Source organism: Tursiops truncatus, chromosome 2 (assembly GCF_011762595.2).
Source record: "Tursiops truncatus isolate mTurTru1 chromosome 2, mTurTru1.mat.Y, whole genome shotgun sequence".
Lineage (NCBI taxonomy): Eukaryota > Metazoa > Chordata > Mammalia > Artiodactyla > Delphinidae > Tursiops > Tursiops truncatus.
The window spans coordinates 85,560,203-85,579,877 of NC_047035.1; the positions used below are offsets into that span (position 1 = coordinate 85,560,203).

At 38.6% G+C, this 19,675-nt stretch overlaps 1 protein-coding gene across 7 annotated transcripts in view; it reads right to left on the minus strand.

Moving 5' to 3' along the window:
* Nucleotides 1-672: 672 nt before the first annotated feature.
* Nucleotides 673-19,675, minus strand: part of TTBK2 (tau tubulin kinase 2) — a 144,936-nt gene continuing 125,933 nt past the window's right edge. For all 7 annotated transcript variants that reach the window (XM_019935369.3, XM_073800833.1, XM_073800834.1 and 4 more), the window contains 2 exons: nt 9,961-11,234; nt 673-7,628 (listed from right to left, as the gene is read on the minus strand). In XM_019935369.3, coding sequence (XP_019790928.1) covers nt 7,166-7,628; nt 9,961-11,234 — 1,737 coding nt within the window. In that variant the 3' untranslated portion in view covers nt 673-7,165. The remainder of the gene's footprint in view (nt 7,629-9,960; nt 11,235-19,675) is intronic.

The window sequence follows — 19,675 nt, forward strand, 5'->3', positions numbered from 1 at the left end:
TAAGACTTTAAGACAGAATTCTTGCAGGGGGGCTTTTTAGGATCCTCAGCCCACAACCCTTCAAGTGCCTCCGCCCATCCTGCACATAGAATAGCCTAGTCTGTATCCCTTATACATTACACAAGGTTAATATGTGAGCTACTTTGCAGTTGAGAAGTTAACAGGCATATACATAATTAGCTTCTGGGAGCTTGAGTTATTTCTTAATTTCTCTTATTTCGAAAAACATCAGTCACCTCTTTGGATGTTGCTGCTCACTGAGAAATCAAGACAGGGAACCAGGCAGAGAAAAACAAATGGCACTAACATTCCAGGCCAGACCAAATCAGGAAGGGTGAAGCAGTGCCCATGTGAATGCCTCCTGAGAGTTCCCCTGGTTCAAAGGAAGGTGGAAAGGAGAGAATGGTGGGAAGCACAAATCACTCCAGTGCTACAGGGACATTTCCTACAGAGAAGGAAAAAGAACCCCTGGTTTTTATCTGCAGGGATTGTGAACGCCTAGTTTCTATTCAGTCCAGTGTTTCTTTTTCTAGGTCACTTCTGGATGCGGTACTGCATTTATAGAACACTTTCTACTCCCTGTTGATCTTGTAACCTCTGGTGCATTCAATAACTTTATCAGAAAAATAATATTTCCCACCTTTGAAATCCAAACCACCACACAAATAGAACTAGAGTTTGCATGCGGAATGAATATTTTATTACTAGATTATAAAAATAAAATACAAAATAATTTTAAAACAGAACTTAAAACACTGTACAAAGCTTTAATATGATACAAATGGGAAAATTAAATAAATAGTTACACTTTTATGTACAGATGGCCTATACAAAAGCACTCCATGTTTCTGCCAATACTCTATGTCCTTGGTTGCCTGAGCAAAAATGCATAAAGAGGGCTGCTTGGAAGGGAAATGGATACAATACCTTTGAAGGTATTTCAAAGAGCAATTCTCATCACTCTGATTTCATTAAGAGGAGAAGAAAGGGAGAAAACTATGAAATTGTTAAATTACTCTAACTTACTGGTCTTGCTCGACAAGAGAGAATTCTTCTGGTTTGTGATTCCATCTGATTTAAGAGCTGCCAATAGTTCAGAACTTTCAAGAATTATATCTAATTCAAAGCTAGGTGTTTCCCAACTCCCTCTTTTTTCCTAAAAGCTGTGAACTTGTATGTAAATGGCCCAGTGAAATTCAGCACTTGGTTATTTTAGGAAAGGAGTCAGAAGGAGGGGGGACCACGAACTGTGCGTGAGAAATGAGGGAGCTCAAGCCTGGGTCATCTGTTATTTTCTTTACTCAGTTCATCCAATCCAATTTCAGAGCCCCAAGTGGCACAGTGTTACATTTCCTTTAGCTTCCTATCTTTGTATCTCTGAATGCTTTTTACCTTAGTGAACTAACTTACCTAACTGGTGAATAGTTTAAAAAGAAAAAAATCCCAAGGGCTTCCCCTTCCCTGGTTTGATCCCTAAAATAAATCACATTCAAGCTCTGGTAGGTTTGTTTATCCCTTGTGGATGAGAGAAGAACACCCAGACAGACCCCAGGTATGGTGAAGTGCCATGCATGAATTTTAGGATTTAAACTGTATATTTTAAGAGGGAAAAAAAAGCAACATATGGCAATGGTAGTCTATATAAAAATTTGGTCTACCTAGTGTTTTTAACAGGGTGAGTGAACACTTATGTACACAATATGAGACAATATTAAACTACTGAAAAGATAGATAAAATTTCCTATCGTTAGTGTGTAAAATTATATCATCAGCAAATTCTATAGTCACGTGGGCTCAAAGGTCTGCCTCACTGAATCCTATTCTCTAGGTCAAGGAACCCAGAACCCCTGGCCCAGGGTATCTGAGAGATATGTCAGTATCATCAGTGATACATACTGTGCCCGTATCTGTCACTTCAATTAAAGAGGCAGATCTTGTTAAAGTTCCACAGGGCAATGAAGAAAAAGGCTTCACATCCTTTACATGTCTCCTTAAGACCAAGGATCCAGCAAAATCTAAGGAAATATTCAAATCATTACTGAGTAAAGGTTTCAGCTTGGCTATTCAGTGTCTTGAGATTGTGTATCACATCAAGCAATTTTCCAAACTTGCTTAAGGGGAGTAAACATCAAGCTTATGTTTTAAAAGTTGGAGCAGGTATTCACAACTGAATTAGAAAATGTACTGATGGGTCAAGACTTTAATATCATCACTTCATGTCCAGCCAGGGATTTGAGATGTGCAGCATCCAATTCTCCTTAAAATGAATAGGGAGATCCTTGTCCCATGTCCTGGAGTTACCTAAGAACTATAGGAATTCCCCATTTATCTCCTGCAGTTCTCCCTAGCAATGTTGGCAACAGATTCTGCAGGCTCCTGAGTCTAACTGGCTTAAATTTCTCATATTTCCAGAGGGACAGCCAAACTCTTGAGAATATCCAATGATATGTTTCCACACTACTCCCACATCCTTGAAGTATATACCAGAGTTCTATTGGATGAGGACAGGGAAGTGGGATGTCCTAACAACCACCTGGGGTTTTCAATGTACTACATCTTTCTATATGGTCTGAGGACTGGAACTGCCTCTGGTTCCCTTCTCTAAGTTAAGGTCTAAATATGCACCTGTGATTTCTGAACTTGGGTAAATATTGACATGTGAAGACTACCATAGTGGTTACATGCCTTAATCCATGCCATAATACTTTTTATATTAGAACACAGATAAATAACTATTCTGCAAATAAACTGTCTACAGAACCAAACTCAAAACTATACAGTTGTCACCAACCGTTCTATCTCCTCAGTGATACAGGTGCTGAAATATCTCACCCTTTAGGCAAAGTCCCAACACATCTGTGGTAAATACGTATAAACAGAAATGGGCAGATTTTAAAACAATGAACGCAAATAACTTAATTCCAAAACACATGAACATGACAGAAGAAATGGTTCCCTAACATATGCCACGTTTTGATAGATATCAAGGAATGAAAAGTTTTAAAATGTGAACATTTTGATTTTCAAGACTAAATCTAGACTTATCTACAAATAAATGTATTTTCAAATAGCCAGGGTAAGATGCATTTTTTGCCCTAAGACACTAAATTCTGAATTCTGGATCCTGTTTCTCCGATCACCAATTCCTAAAGTTAGATTAAGAATGTAGTTCCTAGAACAAAGAATCCTCTGCTCTTCAGGGAACAAGCATAATGATTTTACTTCAAAGCTACTGGATATAGAAAAAGTAGTTATCGTTTTAACTGTCTGTGTCTGGGTTTATAAAACATGCACCAACACTTTTCCTTGTCAATTGAATATAACCATACAAACATTCACATGAAAATCTGTGGCCTGGAAGGAATCTCTGATGATTACAGAAGAACTTCAAATTCCCATACTGGCTAAGAGCAGAACAGATACTGCACCCTAGTCCGCTAGATTAGTGAGCAGCTGAGATTTGTTAAGTATTTAAAGCAATCAATATAGAGTAGATAATGACAACAGTGGGTCTCAATTACCATTTTGCCACTAATTTAGGACTTGATTAACTTGTTAACTCAGGAAAACCCCCCAAAAACAAAAAAGCATTCACTCCACAACATGCAACTTGAAAAACAGTAAATGTAACTATGCCACTGTCAGCAAGGCTAGCTTGCACACCAAGTTGAGAATAAGAGTGCCTACTTAAGACTTAACATTCGAAAATGTTTATAATCTGTGCTTTAAAGTTAAATTTGATATGACCCAATTTTCATTCTTTGTTCACTACACATTAAAGTTAAATGCCTTTAAGCTGTGCAAAAGACTGCTATGTGGAATTTTAACATTTCAAACAATCTACACCCTGGAGATTTGGCAGCATAATTTAGGAATAATGCTACCTAAAGGGACTGAACTGTTGCCAATTCCATCTTCCGCTCCACCCAAGTAACTCCAAAGACTAGACAAGGGAGGGTAAGGGCAAGTGTGACTAGGTAACTAGCCATTTTGTTGTGAAAGGAGAAACTAGGAGGCACCTGGCTTTCAAAAGATAATTTTAACTTCTGCCCCATACTACTCTTAATATAGTTTGGCTTGACTTTAATTGACGGCCATGTCCCTCACCTTAGGTAGAATAACCAAACTGGTTTAAAATCAGTTGGATGATCTATGTTTGTCACTGAAATCTGAAATATGCCATCACTAAAAAAGTTAAAAATAAATAAAAAAGAACTAACAACAACAAAACCCAACTCGTTTTCTGTATCAGACTCTAAAATAAAACAAAAACAAAAATCCTTGTGCCAAAAGTGCTTTGCTCAGGGCTGCGAACATCTCTTTTTAGCCCAAGACATCTAAAATCTAAAAAAACAAACTGCTTTTAAAAACCGTAGAGTAAATCTCTATACAAGATAGTCCTCTTAAGTGTATCTATTAATACATGAGATATAATTAATCTGTCTTCTTTTGAAAGTATCAGAGCAGAAATATCTTTGGTTAACTCTTTTCTCTACATGAAAAATAAAATATTCTTACACAACAAGGCTGTTTCTCTCTGGATCTTGAGTTTGTCAGTGCCATTTAGAAAAGGGGGGCAACACAGTGGAAAAGCTGGGAGAAAAATGGAAGGAACCAAAAAAGAGAGGAAACATTCAGTTGCCATGTTGCCATCACTGTCAGTTTTGACTTCTAGCAGAGAAATGCCAATAAGAAATAAAATAGCACACATACTACAGTTTGCAGCCTCATCAGCTTTTCAAGTAGTTACCATGAGCACATTTCTGATTAGAGGGCTCAGGATTTAAAGCTGGCTACTTTTAGCACAATTTAGCTAATAAAACAGGAAAAAGATAATTTCTTAATTGTAGATTACTTCCCACCGCCCACCTCCCCAAGTGAGGTGAAAAGAGGAAAGCAGAATGGTAATTTGTAAAAGATTTTTTTTTTTAAATCAATTTATGTCAGACCCATGATTATCATCCCAGTTTATCCACTCTAACCATAAGGACAGAATTATGTAATTAACATGACAAATCTTTGAACAAGTATTACAAGCGAGTCCTAGTAATTTTTTCCCCTATTAAAATCTTTCAAAAATGAAAATTAAATAACCTATCTTGGCTTGTTAAAGACTGCCAACCTTTGCATTATTCACAAGGAAGGCAAAAAGAATGTTGTGTCACATGCCAAGAACGTATTTTCAGAAAATGAAGATAGACAAGGCCCAAGTGTACACGAGGCACACAATAAAAAGTAATTTTACCATCTGTGATCTTGAAATTACAAATGGAGAATGAGAAAGAATGAGTTTATATAAGCATATGTTTCTCTATATATTTATAAATATTTATATAATTTACCATGAAGACATGCAAGTAGTGTTATAGCAACTATTATACAATATAATACAGAAGGATTGGTCTTCCAATATTACAGTCGCTTTAGTTAAACAGCAAATATGTCTTATCTATTGCATTCCTCTGTAGTCTTGAAACCGGAGAGAAATTAAGATTCCACACTATGCTATATTTCTTAGGGGAGACTGTATATGCCTCAATAGTGTTTTGAGTTTTTGTTTTTTGTTTTTTTTTTTTTCAAAAAGCTCAACACAGATAAAGAGAACAAGATAAGTTCAGTGCAGCTTCAGGGCAGCTTTGATGCAGCATTAGAATATGTTCACTTGGTGAGGAAATATCTTTCTTTTTTTCTGTTTTCCAATTCAACCGTATTAGGTTTGGCAGCAAACACAAGGTCAAAGACAAAGCACAGATGTTTGCTAGAAGGCAAATTTCAACAGCAAGCAGACCAATTTACCTGACCTTAATAAGGTCTTTACAACACAAAAACTGTGAGTATAAAAGAACTCATTTAAAAAATCTAGTATAATTTAACTTTTACTGATTCCTCTTAGCAGAAGAGTGAGATCAGAACAAATATGATCCTCCTTACAGCTTTATAAATTAAGATTACATGGAAATCAGGTCAAGAAGCCCAAATAGTCAAACTAAAGCACAGGTGAAGCAGGTAATAAAATCTTAAAAGATAAATATTGAGCCTAAATTTATTTTCTCAGATACTCATTCCTTATTGGCTAAATGTATAAAATACAAAGTTTGAGAATTTTAAGCCTCAACATACCTAATTTCTTCCTATTTTTCTTTCTAAAGCTCTAAAAGCATAACGTCACATTCCACAGCAATGTACTTCCCTGGTATTGTCTTGGAGGTTGATAGTAGAAATAGTTGGTACCTAGAAGATTTAAGGAAGCAAGGTCTACTCTGGTCAGTTTTCCTTCCACAAGGAGGAAACTAACAGGGGAAAGAGGGTTCTTCTATCTTGAAGGTATTACTCCACACTCTGTCCCTCTCCCTAAAGCACTGAAGCCTGCAAAGTAGTTTTATTTAGACTTTTCCTTCCTTTACCTAAGTTTCATCAGTTATTTTTCACAATAAAAATATACTGAGTTAAGTAACTGTTGCTCCAAAGAGAAATATTAGGGGATTTAGAAAAGTAATTGGATTTGAAATTCTCAGCATGTGCTGCCAAAAGCACGTTAGAATGTATTGTCAAAATAAGAGAGACTGGATCAGGTGACAAACACTAACTTTAAAAAATGTGAAATCCAGGGAGGGTACTAGGAATGAGGCAAAGTAAAGGTGTGAACTCTCAATACACCAGATAAACACACAAGCCAAATGTATACGAGCACTGGCTCCCCAGCAACACACTTCTTACATATTCTAATATCGGAGCAATTCTGACTCTCCGAGGTTGGGAAGTTTGGAAAGCAAATATTAAAGTAAGAAGTTTCACTTTTGCTATATAATCTTTTAGTAGAGCCTTAAAAAAAAGTAGGCTAAACCCCTTAAAATTCCAATCCACCCCCTACCTTCAACATTTTTGTTTTGAAGGCAGATAAGAAATGAGAGTTCATTTAGCCAGTTTCACCCCCTTGGATTTTGCTGGCTTGCCCCTTCCTATGCAAAGACATTGATTCCTGATCTGCTTGCTGCCTATCTTAGGTAATTTCTTATCATATATCTTCTTATAAATATTTTATCATGTTACTTTCTTTTGCAAGACAAGATCAACACTGATTTTTTTAAATAGACAGTACAGGGACACACATGTATCAGATTTAGGAGGAAGATCTCACACCTTTCACAGAGATGCAGCCCAGCTCCTATCTGCTGAGTTTACTGGCTGACTTACTCTTCCCTGGGGGGGCTTTAGTGCTGGCCGAGTGGTGGTGGAGGCTGCTGGATCCTTTCAGGCCATTCTTACTGGGTTTGCAGTGCTCCTGTTGGCAGGACCTCCTGGACGAGGAAGATCCTGAGTGGCTGGGAGGTGACTTGCTTCTCCCCAGATGCGGGGATGAACTCCTCTGGTCATGATGGGGCCGTCCAGCCCTAGACGGTGAGGAACTGGATGTGCGAGGCAAGGAAGAGCTTCGAGGAGAGGCACTGGGACTCCTGCGAGGGACAACTGGACTCTTGGGTGGTGTCTTTGGGTTGTGAGGGGATCCTGGACTCTTGCACTGAGTAGTGCTCCGGGGTTTCTGAGATCCATTTTGAAGAATTTGGGCCAGGCGGGAGAAAAGGTCTGAGTCGGAACTGCTACTCCCTAGGACTCTATATCTGCGGAGCCTGAAAGAAAACAGAGAATAATTACTTTCATTTTAATTCACTTTAAGTGTGCCTAGAAAGTCACAATGTCCCAAATCATAATATGTATGATGTGAGTCAAAATCAGGAAACAGAGGATGCGGAGTTACTCTTTCATATACCAGCTGTATAACCCTGGACAAATTATTTAACCTCTTCCAGCTTTGAAGGGGAATATTATCTATCTCACAGGGTTACTGAGCAGTCAAGTGCAGTAAAGTACTTAATTGGATGTCTGCCATCCAGAAGCACTTACATGTTGTTAAGCCCCTTCCTCCTATAGCATGTTTGCTCTTCCCATTTTAGAATTAACTTAATGAAATGTCTCTAGCATGTTAGCACATGAGGGAGAGTAAACAATTTTGTTTAAGGCTTTTAGAACAGGAATTCTATATATACTTAGGCAAACATTAAACTCCACAATGTAAGTCTTCAACAGTACTCACCAACAGCAGGAACTACAGATAAAAATATATTTCAACCTCATTTAATAATTTCCAAAAGAAAAGAGTAGTCACTGGTTTCTCTGGGCCTCAGTTTCTGCCCCTGACGATACCCTGAGATTCAGGAGAGCCGAATGCCTCTCTTACTGGCAACCAAGCCATCTAGAAAGCATTCACATAAATAGCAATGTCTCCTCTGCCCTACATATCTTTCTGTCTTGGCCTAAAATCCATTCAGTTTAAGAATTTAAACCTCAAACTGCTGACATGCCACTCCTTACGGAAGGAAACGGGAGAAGAACTTCCAAGTTGTACTGGCACCTGCAGGATGCAGGAGACATATACAGCCACCATCACCATCATGGATCAGCAACAATTTACTGATTTTTTCTCTGAATTTTCTCTCTTCTTCCTTCCCCACCATCTACTTATACTGACAAATGACATAAAACTCATTTTGGTTAAGCCTAACTTCATGGATCTTATTGTAAAAATTGAAGAATGGAATAAGATAATTCCTCTGTGCCAGGACCTATGTGGGAAAGTTGAGCTCCCACTGAATTCCCAGATGAGTTTCAGGCTGGTCAGCTCTGTAATATCTGGCACAATGCCACACATCTGGCTTTGTTATCAAGTTACCAAGTTCTACTTTGAGGGGACATGTAAAGTTGTAAATAGTAAATAGTAATTAAGATTTGTTTGTTGCAGTCCAAAGCAGCTCAAGCCACAGATATACTATCTCTATTAAGCACAGATGCCAAGCAAAAGGGGGGACGGGTGAATATTGTCCATGGAATCATCTTTTTAAAATGTCTCAGCTAAATGACTGCTGTTTACTCATCACCATTTTTCCCGTTGAAGTCTAGTTCCATGGTCATTTCAAATCCAGTGTTTAGTTACCTTTGAACCTGAAAGAAACCCTAGGGCAAGTCAAAACTAAACTTAACTTTAGGTAAGGGTAGCAAGTTCTGCTGGGTAATGATGCAGATAGAACCTCACTTTAATATACTTCAGAAATCCTTATAACAGGTGGAGGCCTATTATCTAGAACAAGCTATAATTTTCAGGTAAATTTATTTTGATGTCCACTTTGTTTTTGTTAAAAGACTATCCTTTTGCTTCTTCTCCAAGGGTTTAGACCATTCTACTCTGAAAAGTGAGTAATGGCTCCAAGGAAAGCACTCTTAATTGGTTCATTACTTCCCAATATTTTCCTCTCTTCAAAATATAATCACTCCATGGTCAACTACACATAAGAATATTTCAATAAACAAGCATACCACACAGTAAATATTAAGGCAATATCTTTATTATGTATGGTCCTGTATATCATCAGATGTAGGGAAACTCCCTAAAGGATTTTTTTGTCTAATTCATTATAATCAGATAAATTGAACTGTTACTAGGGTCCATTCATCATATTACAGACACAGTATCTTTCCCCAGAATTTGACGTCATAATGACATCTGTTATAACGGGATTCTGACTGGACAAAACTAGAAAATTACCGAGTATCTAGTTAAAATGGACTGGGAAAGAGACATAACCTTTGTTGCATGCTAAAAAGCACTAAACAAAGCTCTAGACATATTCTACCTGATTTCCTCTTCCCAAAACCATGAGGCAAATGTTTTACCCATATTATAGATAAGGAAATTGAGGTTCACACTGCTAGAAAGTGCGAGAGCTAAGAATTAACCTGGATCAAACTGACCCTTTCAACTACACTATGCTATAAGGCTTGGGAAAGGCAGGGAAGGAAGTAGATGATCAGAAGCAGGCAACAAAAAAATGAAACCAATGACATAATCAAGCAGACACAGAAATAATGCTACACACTTAACATAGGGAGAAGAGCACACAGCATTACCTGGCTTCTACTCCAGGCCTCATGGGTGGCTTTCCTGGTGGTGGCCGAGGCAAGAACTGAGATGAAGTTGAGCTGTTGATTTGATCTGTGTTGATCCATGAAACTGGCCTTGGAATTTTGCTCTTTCTGGACTGGGAGATGATGGGTGTCAGAAAGCTGTCTTCGGCTGACCTGCTCAGGTGTGAGTCTACAGCCAGTCTTGAAAAGGGAGTGAAGACTTCCTCCTCAGAAAAAGGAGCAGGAATAGTGGATAATCTCTCCTCTAGCAATTTATCAGAGGCACTTGAGAGGTCCCCAAGGAAAGACTTGAGTTGCCTTTTTTCCACCAGAAGCTTGACTAGATCTGGCTGATAAGCTTTCTTTTGGAGGAGCTTCTCTTTTGCAGAGACTGGACAGGATGATTCAAAAGTTGAATCTATCTCTTGTGCTAAAACAGGAATTCGGCTGTGTCTAGTTACAAAGGATGACCTAACCACATCCTTCCGAGATGGAGGACAATGTTCACTCTCTGAAACAGAATGAAATAGTTCTCCATTTCTAGGGGCAATTTTCTCTCTCTTACCCTCTTGGTGCAAAAAAGTAGAGAGGTCTCCTTGATGACTCAGCAAGTCTTCACTCTTGATGTCATCCTCCTTAGATATCTTACCTTTTTGCATTGCTGCCACCTGGCCTATCTGTCCTTCAACATGTTGGTCAATAACTCGTGGAGATATCGCTGAAGTTCCAACTGCCAAAAGCTTCACTATCTCGTGAGTTTTGTCTTGATTTGGCACCACACTAAAAGTCTGTGTCTTTGTCACATCAAGAGGTTCAGTAGTAGCTGAGTGATCCCTTTCCACCGTCACCAAGTCTCCTGGGAGAGGGGAGATCTCAATATAAGGCTGCCCTTTACTCAACTTCTCATCTTCATTATCTGACCCCACAAGCATGCTTTTCTCTTCCGTTTCCCTAGGGAGACCCTCAAATTCTCTCACAGCCAGTCTGTTATGGTCAGGAAGGTCTTTTGGTCCCAGGTCTTGGGAGCTGTCACACTCTCTAATGCTGGGTAACATGTCATGACCAATATGATCTATCTGAAGCCCAAAGTCTGTTCTGTTTCCTCCACTAGGAGGTTCGCGCTCTGTCACAACCAAGCCAGAGAAGCTCTCCCTTGGAGAGTAAAGTTCCACAGTGGGCTCCATGGGATGAAGGTCTTTCTTTTCTGGCAGCTGACCATAATGAAAGCTACCTGAAGTCGACTGTGTAGATGCCACAGAACGTCTAGGAATTGTAATCTGGAGAGAGAAGAGAAAAAAAGTTAAATGCAATAATGTGGAATTATAAAATGAAGATGTATGAGTTGAGAGTTAACACCTCAAATTCTAATTTATAAGAGGAACGCAGATCCCAACCAGCTTTGCCCAACTCATACTTAAAATGAACAATTCTGAATAAAAATGCATGATACTCAAGCTCCCCTACTCAGAAACTGTACAGAACAGTCCCCCTCTAGGTTCATCCCTGCCTTTTCTTTAGCTTGCTCTGTACTCTGGAAGACTGATTTCTACTGACTGCACTATCCAGGCTCCCTTGCCGTCTGATTTCTGGTTGTGTTTGCCCAATGGGCAGCACCAACAGAGAATCAGGGAGTTGGAGGCGAAAAAGATCTGGGTATTACTTCTCTCTGCTTCCTCCCGAGGGACTGCAGCTTTGGCGGTACACTCTACCACTCCTGGCCACAGCTTCTGTCACATGGCCCCCTCTCCTATAGATATGACTCTTACCAGGTTCTGCTAACTGCCCCTCTTCCTTCTCTTTCAGGACTCAGAATAGGAATAGCTCCCTCTATTTCTGTTCCTGTTGGCTCTCTTAAACCCTACCCACACGTCTGTAAAAAGTTCCCTTCATTAGATTTTCTCCAAGTCCCTGTGAGTGTGCCAGTTATTTCCTGCCAGAATCCAGATACAGAATCTTAGGGAAAAATTATCAGTAAATTATTCTAAGTTGAAAAACTCCAAATTTACACGCATTTGTTGTTTCCCATAAATTCTGTAAATCAATGTTATTAATATTTTCCTATAAGCAAACACAAAGATGTTTACTAATGTTTTATATCTTCTTTAATTTTTTAAGGTCCAGCCTATTATAAATGAAATTCTACCATCCTTTCACAAAGGTCATTTCAATTCTATGTGAATAAGATTCAATGTTTAATAAGAATGTCCTTTCTTTAAGACACCTACAGGACTTCCCTGGTGGCACAGTGGTTAAGAATCTGCCTGCCAATGCAGGGGACACGGGTTCGATCCCTGGTCCGGGTAGAACCCACATGCCACGGAGCAACTAAGACCAATGTGCCACAACTACTGAGCCCGCACACCACAACTACTGAAGCCTGCATGCTCTAGGGCCCATGCTCTGCAACAAGAGAAGCCACTGAAATGAGAAGCCCGCACACCACAATGAAGAGTAGCTGCCACTCGCCGCAACTAGAGAAAGCCTGTGCGCAGCAACAAAGACCCAACACAGTGAAAAACAAATAAAATTAAATTTAAAAAATACATTAAAGACACCTACGTCTTCTCATCTGTTAAGTGACATGTAAGGAGGCAGAAAATGTCAACCACATAAACTGGTAAGGAAAAAAGCCTTTTTGAGAAATTAAATAACTCGAAAATCATTTAATGAAGCCCATTAAGCTCTAATAAAACTATGGAAATTGGTCTGAATTCGAAGCCAAATGAATTTGGAGCTGTCATGGGAGATTTCACTTAGACCCCATCTCTAGTCCAATGACACCAAGAAACCCATTTGGTTCTAGAGTCAGATAAGTTGCTTAAATCTGTTTCTCTGTGTGTCAGGAGAACAATTAGGTTTAAGAACACGCAAAGCTTACCCTAAGCCCAGCCCAGGGAGAAAACACCTAACTAATGTCCTGGAATAGCTCCTGAATGGAATCAGTGTACTGAGGCTCTGTTAATCCAAGACAGGCTAGGTTCAGACATGAATTCTCACAATAAGCCCAGACCTACAATGACCTTGGGGAAAAGGCAGTAAGTTCTACTGGTGCTGTCACCCTTCAGGAAGTCACCTCATACCTGTACCTCTCTTTCATTATACTAAATATAGGCAGATGGCAATTTTCTAGTATTTGTAAAAATGATATTGAAACTTAAAATTTATAGTTATTTACTCTTCAGAATTTACTTTTTAAGACCTGAGAGTGATGGTGATAAGAAAAGCAGTTATGAAATTATATTAAATACCAAATAACTAGGGAGATGACTATATTTACATTCAAAATAAACCAACAGTCATTTCATCATTATACGTAATTCCAAGTACATCAGCCAAAATGAAATCAGCATTATTTACAAAAATAACACTCCACTGGTCTTCTGAGATTGAAGCTAGAGAATCAATGCACTTCTGAGCCTAACTCATCTGGATTCAGGATATAAATGTCTGTGTATGTATGGTATGAAAAAAGAGATGATAATCTTGTATATAGAAAAGATATATGAACCACTGGAGAGAAGAATTAATTTTCTTGAAAAGATTCTGAGCAATTATGAGAAACTGCATAAATTACTGTAATATCTATATAGCACTTTAATTTATAAAATATTCCTAAAATCATTTTTACTGATTCCATTTCATACCTACCCGGTATTTTAATTGAGTACTTTTATTAACACAAATTTCACAAATGAAGAAAAACACAGTCAAAAAAAGTTAGGGACAGGATTCTAGGATTTTGAGATTCCCTCACAGCAAAGCCTACTTACTGACATGTACTACACACTCTCAAATGAAGTCTGGGAAACTGAGTGTTCAAAAAAAAAATTAAAAAAAAAAAAAACATTATCTATCAAGGTGAACAAAACCAAAGATCAATAGCTGCATACAGAGAAAAGAAAGCTAATTCTAAGTATAGCTAAAAACAGCTTCCTTAACATTAGACTATAAAGACACAAAAGCAATTCCCATACTTGGGACACTCTATAGACTGAATTAATGATCTGCCAGTAAGCCATATACATCCCTTTATATGTTTAATTTCTCTAATTCACAAACATTTCATCAAGGCATGAATTCAATCATTTCCCTTCTTCTGTTCTCTAATTGTATCAGGTACACCTTTCTATAGAATTAGAAAATCACCTCAATGTTTTCCATTTCTTTCAAATTTTCTTACTTTTTTTCTAGTACTGAATTTGACTAACATCAGTCTCATTACTTTTTAGTTCAGATAAAGCAGCCTCATTATTTTATAGTTACCCCATGTTCAGAACTGGCCACACAGGCAAGAGACAATAAACTGCAAACCAACTATTCACATTTTAACTTACAAATTATCCTTTCACTTTCCTCTCATTCAAAGATAGTAATGCTATTAAGATAATAAAAACCTTGGTAAATTCAACATTCATACCAAATAGTCTCTCTTCCAAATGAAAGGAATATGGTATATGAAATATCTATATTTCATTTTGTTTTTCTGGCAAACAATTTAGAAGAGATATAGGTAGTAGAATAATTTATTGGTTCCTACTATAGCCAAGAGTAACTGAGTTATTCTTGGCCTAATTCCAGGCCTATTAAAAAAAATTAAATTTTAACCATTCAAACTTCTTTGGGCTATTTAAATTCTACTGCAGACTTTTGTTTAAAGCATCTTTATATAATACTTTATACAAGTGTCGAAAACTATGAATGAAACTAAGCTACTATTATTGAACCATGTTTTTATGTACCAAATTTTTATTTCTATAAAGACAGTACACAGTTGCGGTAACATGTGCATATTAAGAGGCCATACATCCTAAAAGAATGTCTCACTCTTTACCCCTGTCGCTTACCCTGACCTCATTTATGTTGGTTACTTTTGCCGAAGATATTGTTATCTTGTGGTTTGGCTTATGTGGATAGATATGAGGGCTGATGTGGTAAGGAATGGAGAGGGCAGAAGTCTTTGTTTACAGAGGTGGGTAAAACTGAAAACCTGAAGCCTCAAGACCTAAGTAAATGAGAAGTAAAAGTTGTTTTTTCCCTTCCCCTGTTATCCCACTCCTCAGAGACAGTCACTCATTATTAATAGTTGAATGGATATTTAAGGGAATCTGAAGTTATAAAATTTTGTAGAGGTACTAGGAATCATAAATAAGTCACAACTCACACCCAAAGAATAGAAGTCCCAGAAAAGACAGATTGAAATAATATTTCTTGGCTGGTCTGTAATTATATATCACATACATGGCTACAGGATTTAATAGTCACTTTTCAAGCCCCTTCATACAATCTTGGAAGACACTTTGGGGATAAATCTAGTTCAACTATCCCCAACTTCCACAACCTATAGATTTCTATCACAGCATCTACAGCACTTAAATAGTGAGGAGAGTCACTGGGCTGTGATGCCTAGCACAGTACCTGACATACAGTAGACGCTCAATAAATGTTGAACATATGAGTAAATCAACCATTGGACACTTGGGTTCCTTCTATGAAGCCTCTCCCAAGTGACAGTCCAGTCTTTTATTTGAACACTTCACAAATGAGCTTTTTTTTTACTTCCCAAGTTGGTCCATCCAGTCTCTCATCCTTTCTGACCGTTCATTGATTGAATTATACCATCATATGTAATTCCAGAGATGTAATCTCACAGAAACAAAACTTTTCTATAATTATAATGACCCAACTTTCCAGATCAAAAATAGAAATCCATGGGGCTTCCTGGTGGCACAGTGGTTGAGAGTCTGCCTGCTGATGCAGGGGACATGGGTTCGTGCCCTGGTCCAGGAAGATCCCACATGCCGCGGAGCGGCTGGGCCTGTAAGCCATGGCCGCTGAGCCTGCGCATCCGGAGCCTGTGCTCCGCAATGGGAGAGGCCACAACAGTGAGAGGCCCGCGTACCGAAAAAAAAAAAAACAGAAATCCATGGTCAGACAGAGGACATTTAGCCACTCCCTAGTCAATGTACATGCATTCAACTCTCCTACAAAATCCATTTCAAGAAGTTAACCACGGTGGCAATCAATCCAAAAAGTCCTTACCTTTCCATACTATTGAAACACTCATCTGTTAATTACATGGATCATTCATTTTTCAATAGAGACTCTGAGTGACTCCATGAGCTTTCATATAGTCACTCCAGGTGTACAAGGGCTCCAAATATTCAGTGGAACACTGGAAAAGTCACACGAAGCTACTATTTCAGGTAAGCTGCACTATGGAAATGCCTCAAGTCTTCATTGAGATTTTCATGATTCACAGTTCAAGCCCTCGTATTTGCTTGAACTAATGCCAAAGCTTCCTCACTGGCTGCTGCCCCAGCCATTCTCCCTCCATGGCTCCCAAAGAGCACATTACTCCCCAACCTCAACCCTGGCAGTTTCTTGTCCTCCATCCCATATACCTCAGCATGGCAGGTCAAGGCCCTTTATCACCTCACTTGTGCAGCTCATTTTCAGCCTCCTTCCTTCACCCTAACACTTTGGATTACTTATTTAAATACTCTGAATTTTGGTGTTTCAAGCCTCTCTGCCTTCATACATGCTGTGTTTTTTGCTTGACACCCCTGCATCTCCTTCCAGAAAACTTATTCATCCTTCAAAGTCCTCTTATTTTTGAAAGTAATATATCTTCACCATGGTAAATAAAATTAGAAAATAAGAGTTGAGAAAATTAAAACACCCAACATTGCACTCCCCTGTCCTAAGCAGATTTATCTGTATTCTCATTTGTGTACACAGCTCAACCACAAAAATCACTTCATGTGGTTTAAGGTAAATGTTTAGACATAGGCCTTCAATGTCAACCTAACAGGTTGGTGCCAACTGTTTATCCCTGAGGTACAGCAGAAAGCCTGGAACTTAGCAGACACCTCACGGAACTGAAGGGCTGAAAGAACAGAATTAAGGCAATGCAAACAACTGCTGATCTGACTCTCATAGTACTGGTATTAGTAATTCCTGTAAATACAGCCAGAGGAATCCTCTTAATAGATGCTGACAGATTACAAAAAAAGTACATGTGACTCTCTTTTTGTCCTGCTCTTTCTCTGTGCATTACTTTACACCCCCCACTCCTGCTTTTCTTCTTCTCAATGTCTGAAAAACAAGTCAATGAGGAAAGTCTTTCAGTATGTTGACAATCCCCTGGTATGAGGAAGGCTGCTCTGTGTGACCAAGAGAATATGGCAGAAATGATGATATGCCCCTTCTGAGATCAGGTTATAAAAGACAGTGTGGCTTCTACCTTGGTGGAGGGTGTTCTCTCCACCACCACCCCCGCCCCCTTCTCTGTCTCTTTCTCTCCTCACTCTCTGAAAAAGCCAGCTGCCATGTCAAGTATGGAGAGCCTACGTGGTGAGGAACTGAAGCCTCTGGCCAACATCCAGTGAAGAACTGAGGCCTGCCAACAACCATGTGAGTGGGCTTGGAAGAGGATCTTCCCATCCAGTCCAACCCTATGATGATTTCCCTGGCCTACAGCTTGGTAGCAACCTCATGAGAAACCCTGAGCCAGAACAATCAGACTAACCCACTCCTGCATTCCCAACCCTTAGAAAAAGTGTGAAATAATAACTGTTGTTTAAAGCTGTTAAGTTTAGGGTAATTTGTTACACAGCAAAAGGTAACATATAGGTGGTATTATTATTCTCCAGTCACATTTATAGTGTTTCCAAAGGTGATACTAAAATGAAGCACTGCCTTTCTAAAGGACTGTCTAGAACCAAGAGATCATGTGGTACAATCTGCCACAATATCTGTAAGGAATAACCCGTCCAACCTTCTCCCTACCAACAGTGATTACTCAACACCACACAAAACTGGTCACATTCTTTCCTACAGATACTGTCATTCTGGACCAATAGTTAGACCTGTTTCAGAAGCAGTTCAAGTTACTTTAGTTTCCTTCTCTATCCTTGTTCGTTTATGCCAGCTTAATTTTGCCTCTCCATTTGCTAATCAAAACATAATTTAATATCTCCCCTATAAGCCAAAGTTTAGTCTTATTTTGCTCCCTATAAATCTATGTTGTTCAGCCTCTTTTTAGAAATGATTAGTAGTGGGCTAACTTCATAACTGTTTACCCCACGGGAAAAAAAAATCTAATTTCCAAAAATAACCCCAATTTCTTTTGAATCTAGCAAATTTATCCATCTTTCAAAATATATCATCTAAAAAATTTATACATGCTATTTGATAACCAGTGGTTTCATGTATATGGATAAGGAAAGCCCTAAACAAGGTTCACAAATCTATGCTAAGAAATAAAGAGAATTAAAGAATGCTGAAGTTCTCATCAGTTGATTTAATATGCCAACTATACCTGTAATACAGATAAACTTTTGCTTTGCCTATTTTTATAGTTCTTACATATTTTAAGATACCAGGACAATTTCTTTCATATCATCATAAAGAGGAAACAAGCCTGAATGCAAAAGATATAAACTAACAAACTGTTTCTCATCAGAATATATATGTCCTAATTTAAAATATTCAGATAGAATGGTAATATGTTTTATCATACTGTCTAAGCTAGAGCACGTGATCAGAGCTGCAAGAGACCTAAAGAGACTATTTGGTGGTACTCCCTACTTAATGTGTCTGTAGTTAAGTTAGGGAAGTAACGACATCTGCTTGCAAAAGTAAACTCTGAATGTAGGCCTCAAGAAGAGGCCTACAAAAGAGATATATTTTTATCCCAAGCTCCCCAAAATGAAGGAGATGGTAAGTTCAATACCTTAGACACAAGTGTACAAGTGATGAGGCTGCTATTTAAGAGACCTTCAGTTAAGAAAAAGATTTTTTATTTAATGATACCTGAAAATAAGGTCAAACTTATAATATCAAATATAATATACAAGTCTTTCAAAAATTTGATAGAGAAAATGTTGCAGATAGTGTAAGAGAACCATGAGAACAATTTTTGTGGACAGGACAGTATTGATGGGAGAGAGTAAAAAATACCAGGAGAAATGGAGCCGAGGGTTTAGAACCCTTTATGCAGGGAAGCACACCAGAATGCTGTTGGAAAAATGCATGAGCCAACAGTGAGTATACAGCATACTAGAGTCAAAGAAAAGAAGAAACTGAATATGGGAAGGTGGAAAGAGGGAATGAATGGAAAGAGGAAGGTGAGGTGGAAAAAGAAATGCAGACAAGGGAGGGAGGCATTCGGATCTGCCTCTAGCCCACAGGGGACCTCTGTACAATTTGGAAAAGGATGCCCCTCAAAGAGGAAACAGCCCTACACAAAGATGCACGATTTGGCTAGCAAAGTTTGGGTTAGATTTCAACCCCAACTTGTTCCCTTGGCTAGGTCTCTTTATGCAGTGAATGACTTGTATAACTACACAAACCAGTCCTAGGAAAGAAGGAAAGACCAACTAACTATGATGAAGAAAGAGGCAAGCATTTATTTCTCTATTTCGAAGTGCAGGTAAATTCCTACAGAGCTGTACACAAAATCAAATTTTGTTACCTTTTCTTACTGTTTTACACCTGCGTGTGCAATTCTATTCTAACTGAAAACATTTCAGCTCGCAGAACAATGCTGTTACTGGTGAGCTGGAAAAGACGGCCGCTAGCTGATGATGGCATTTAGGGAAACCTGGTACTCCCACGCATGTAAGGACAGATGGACCTGCTCGCGCCTGAGATGTTGCCTTCATATCTGGCTTTTGTGAGACTCACACAGTCACAGAGGGCACCAATGCTTACTGAT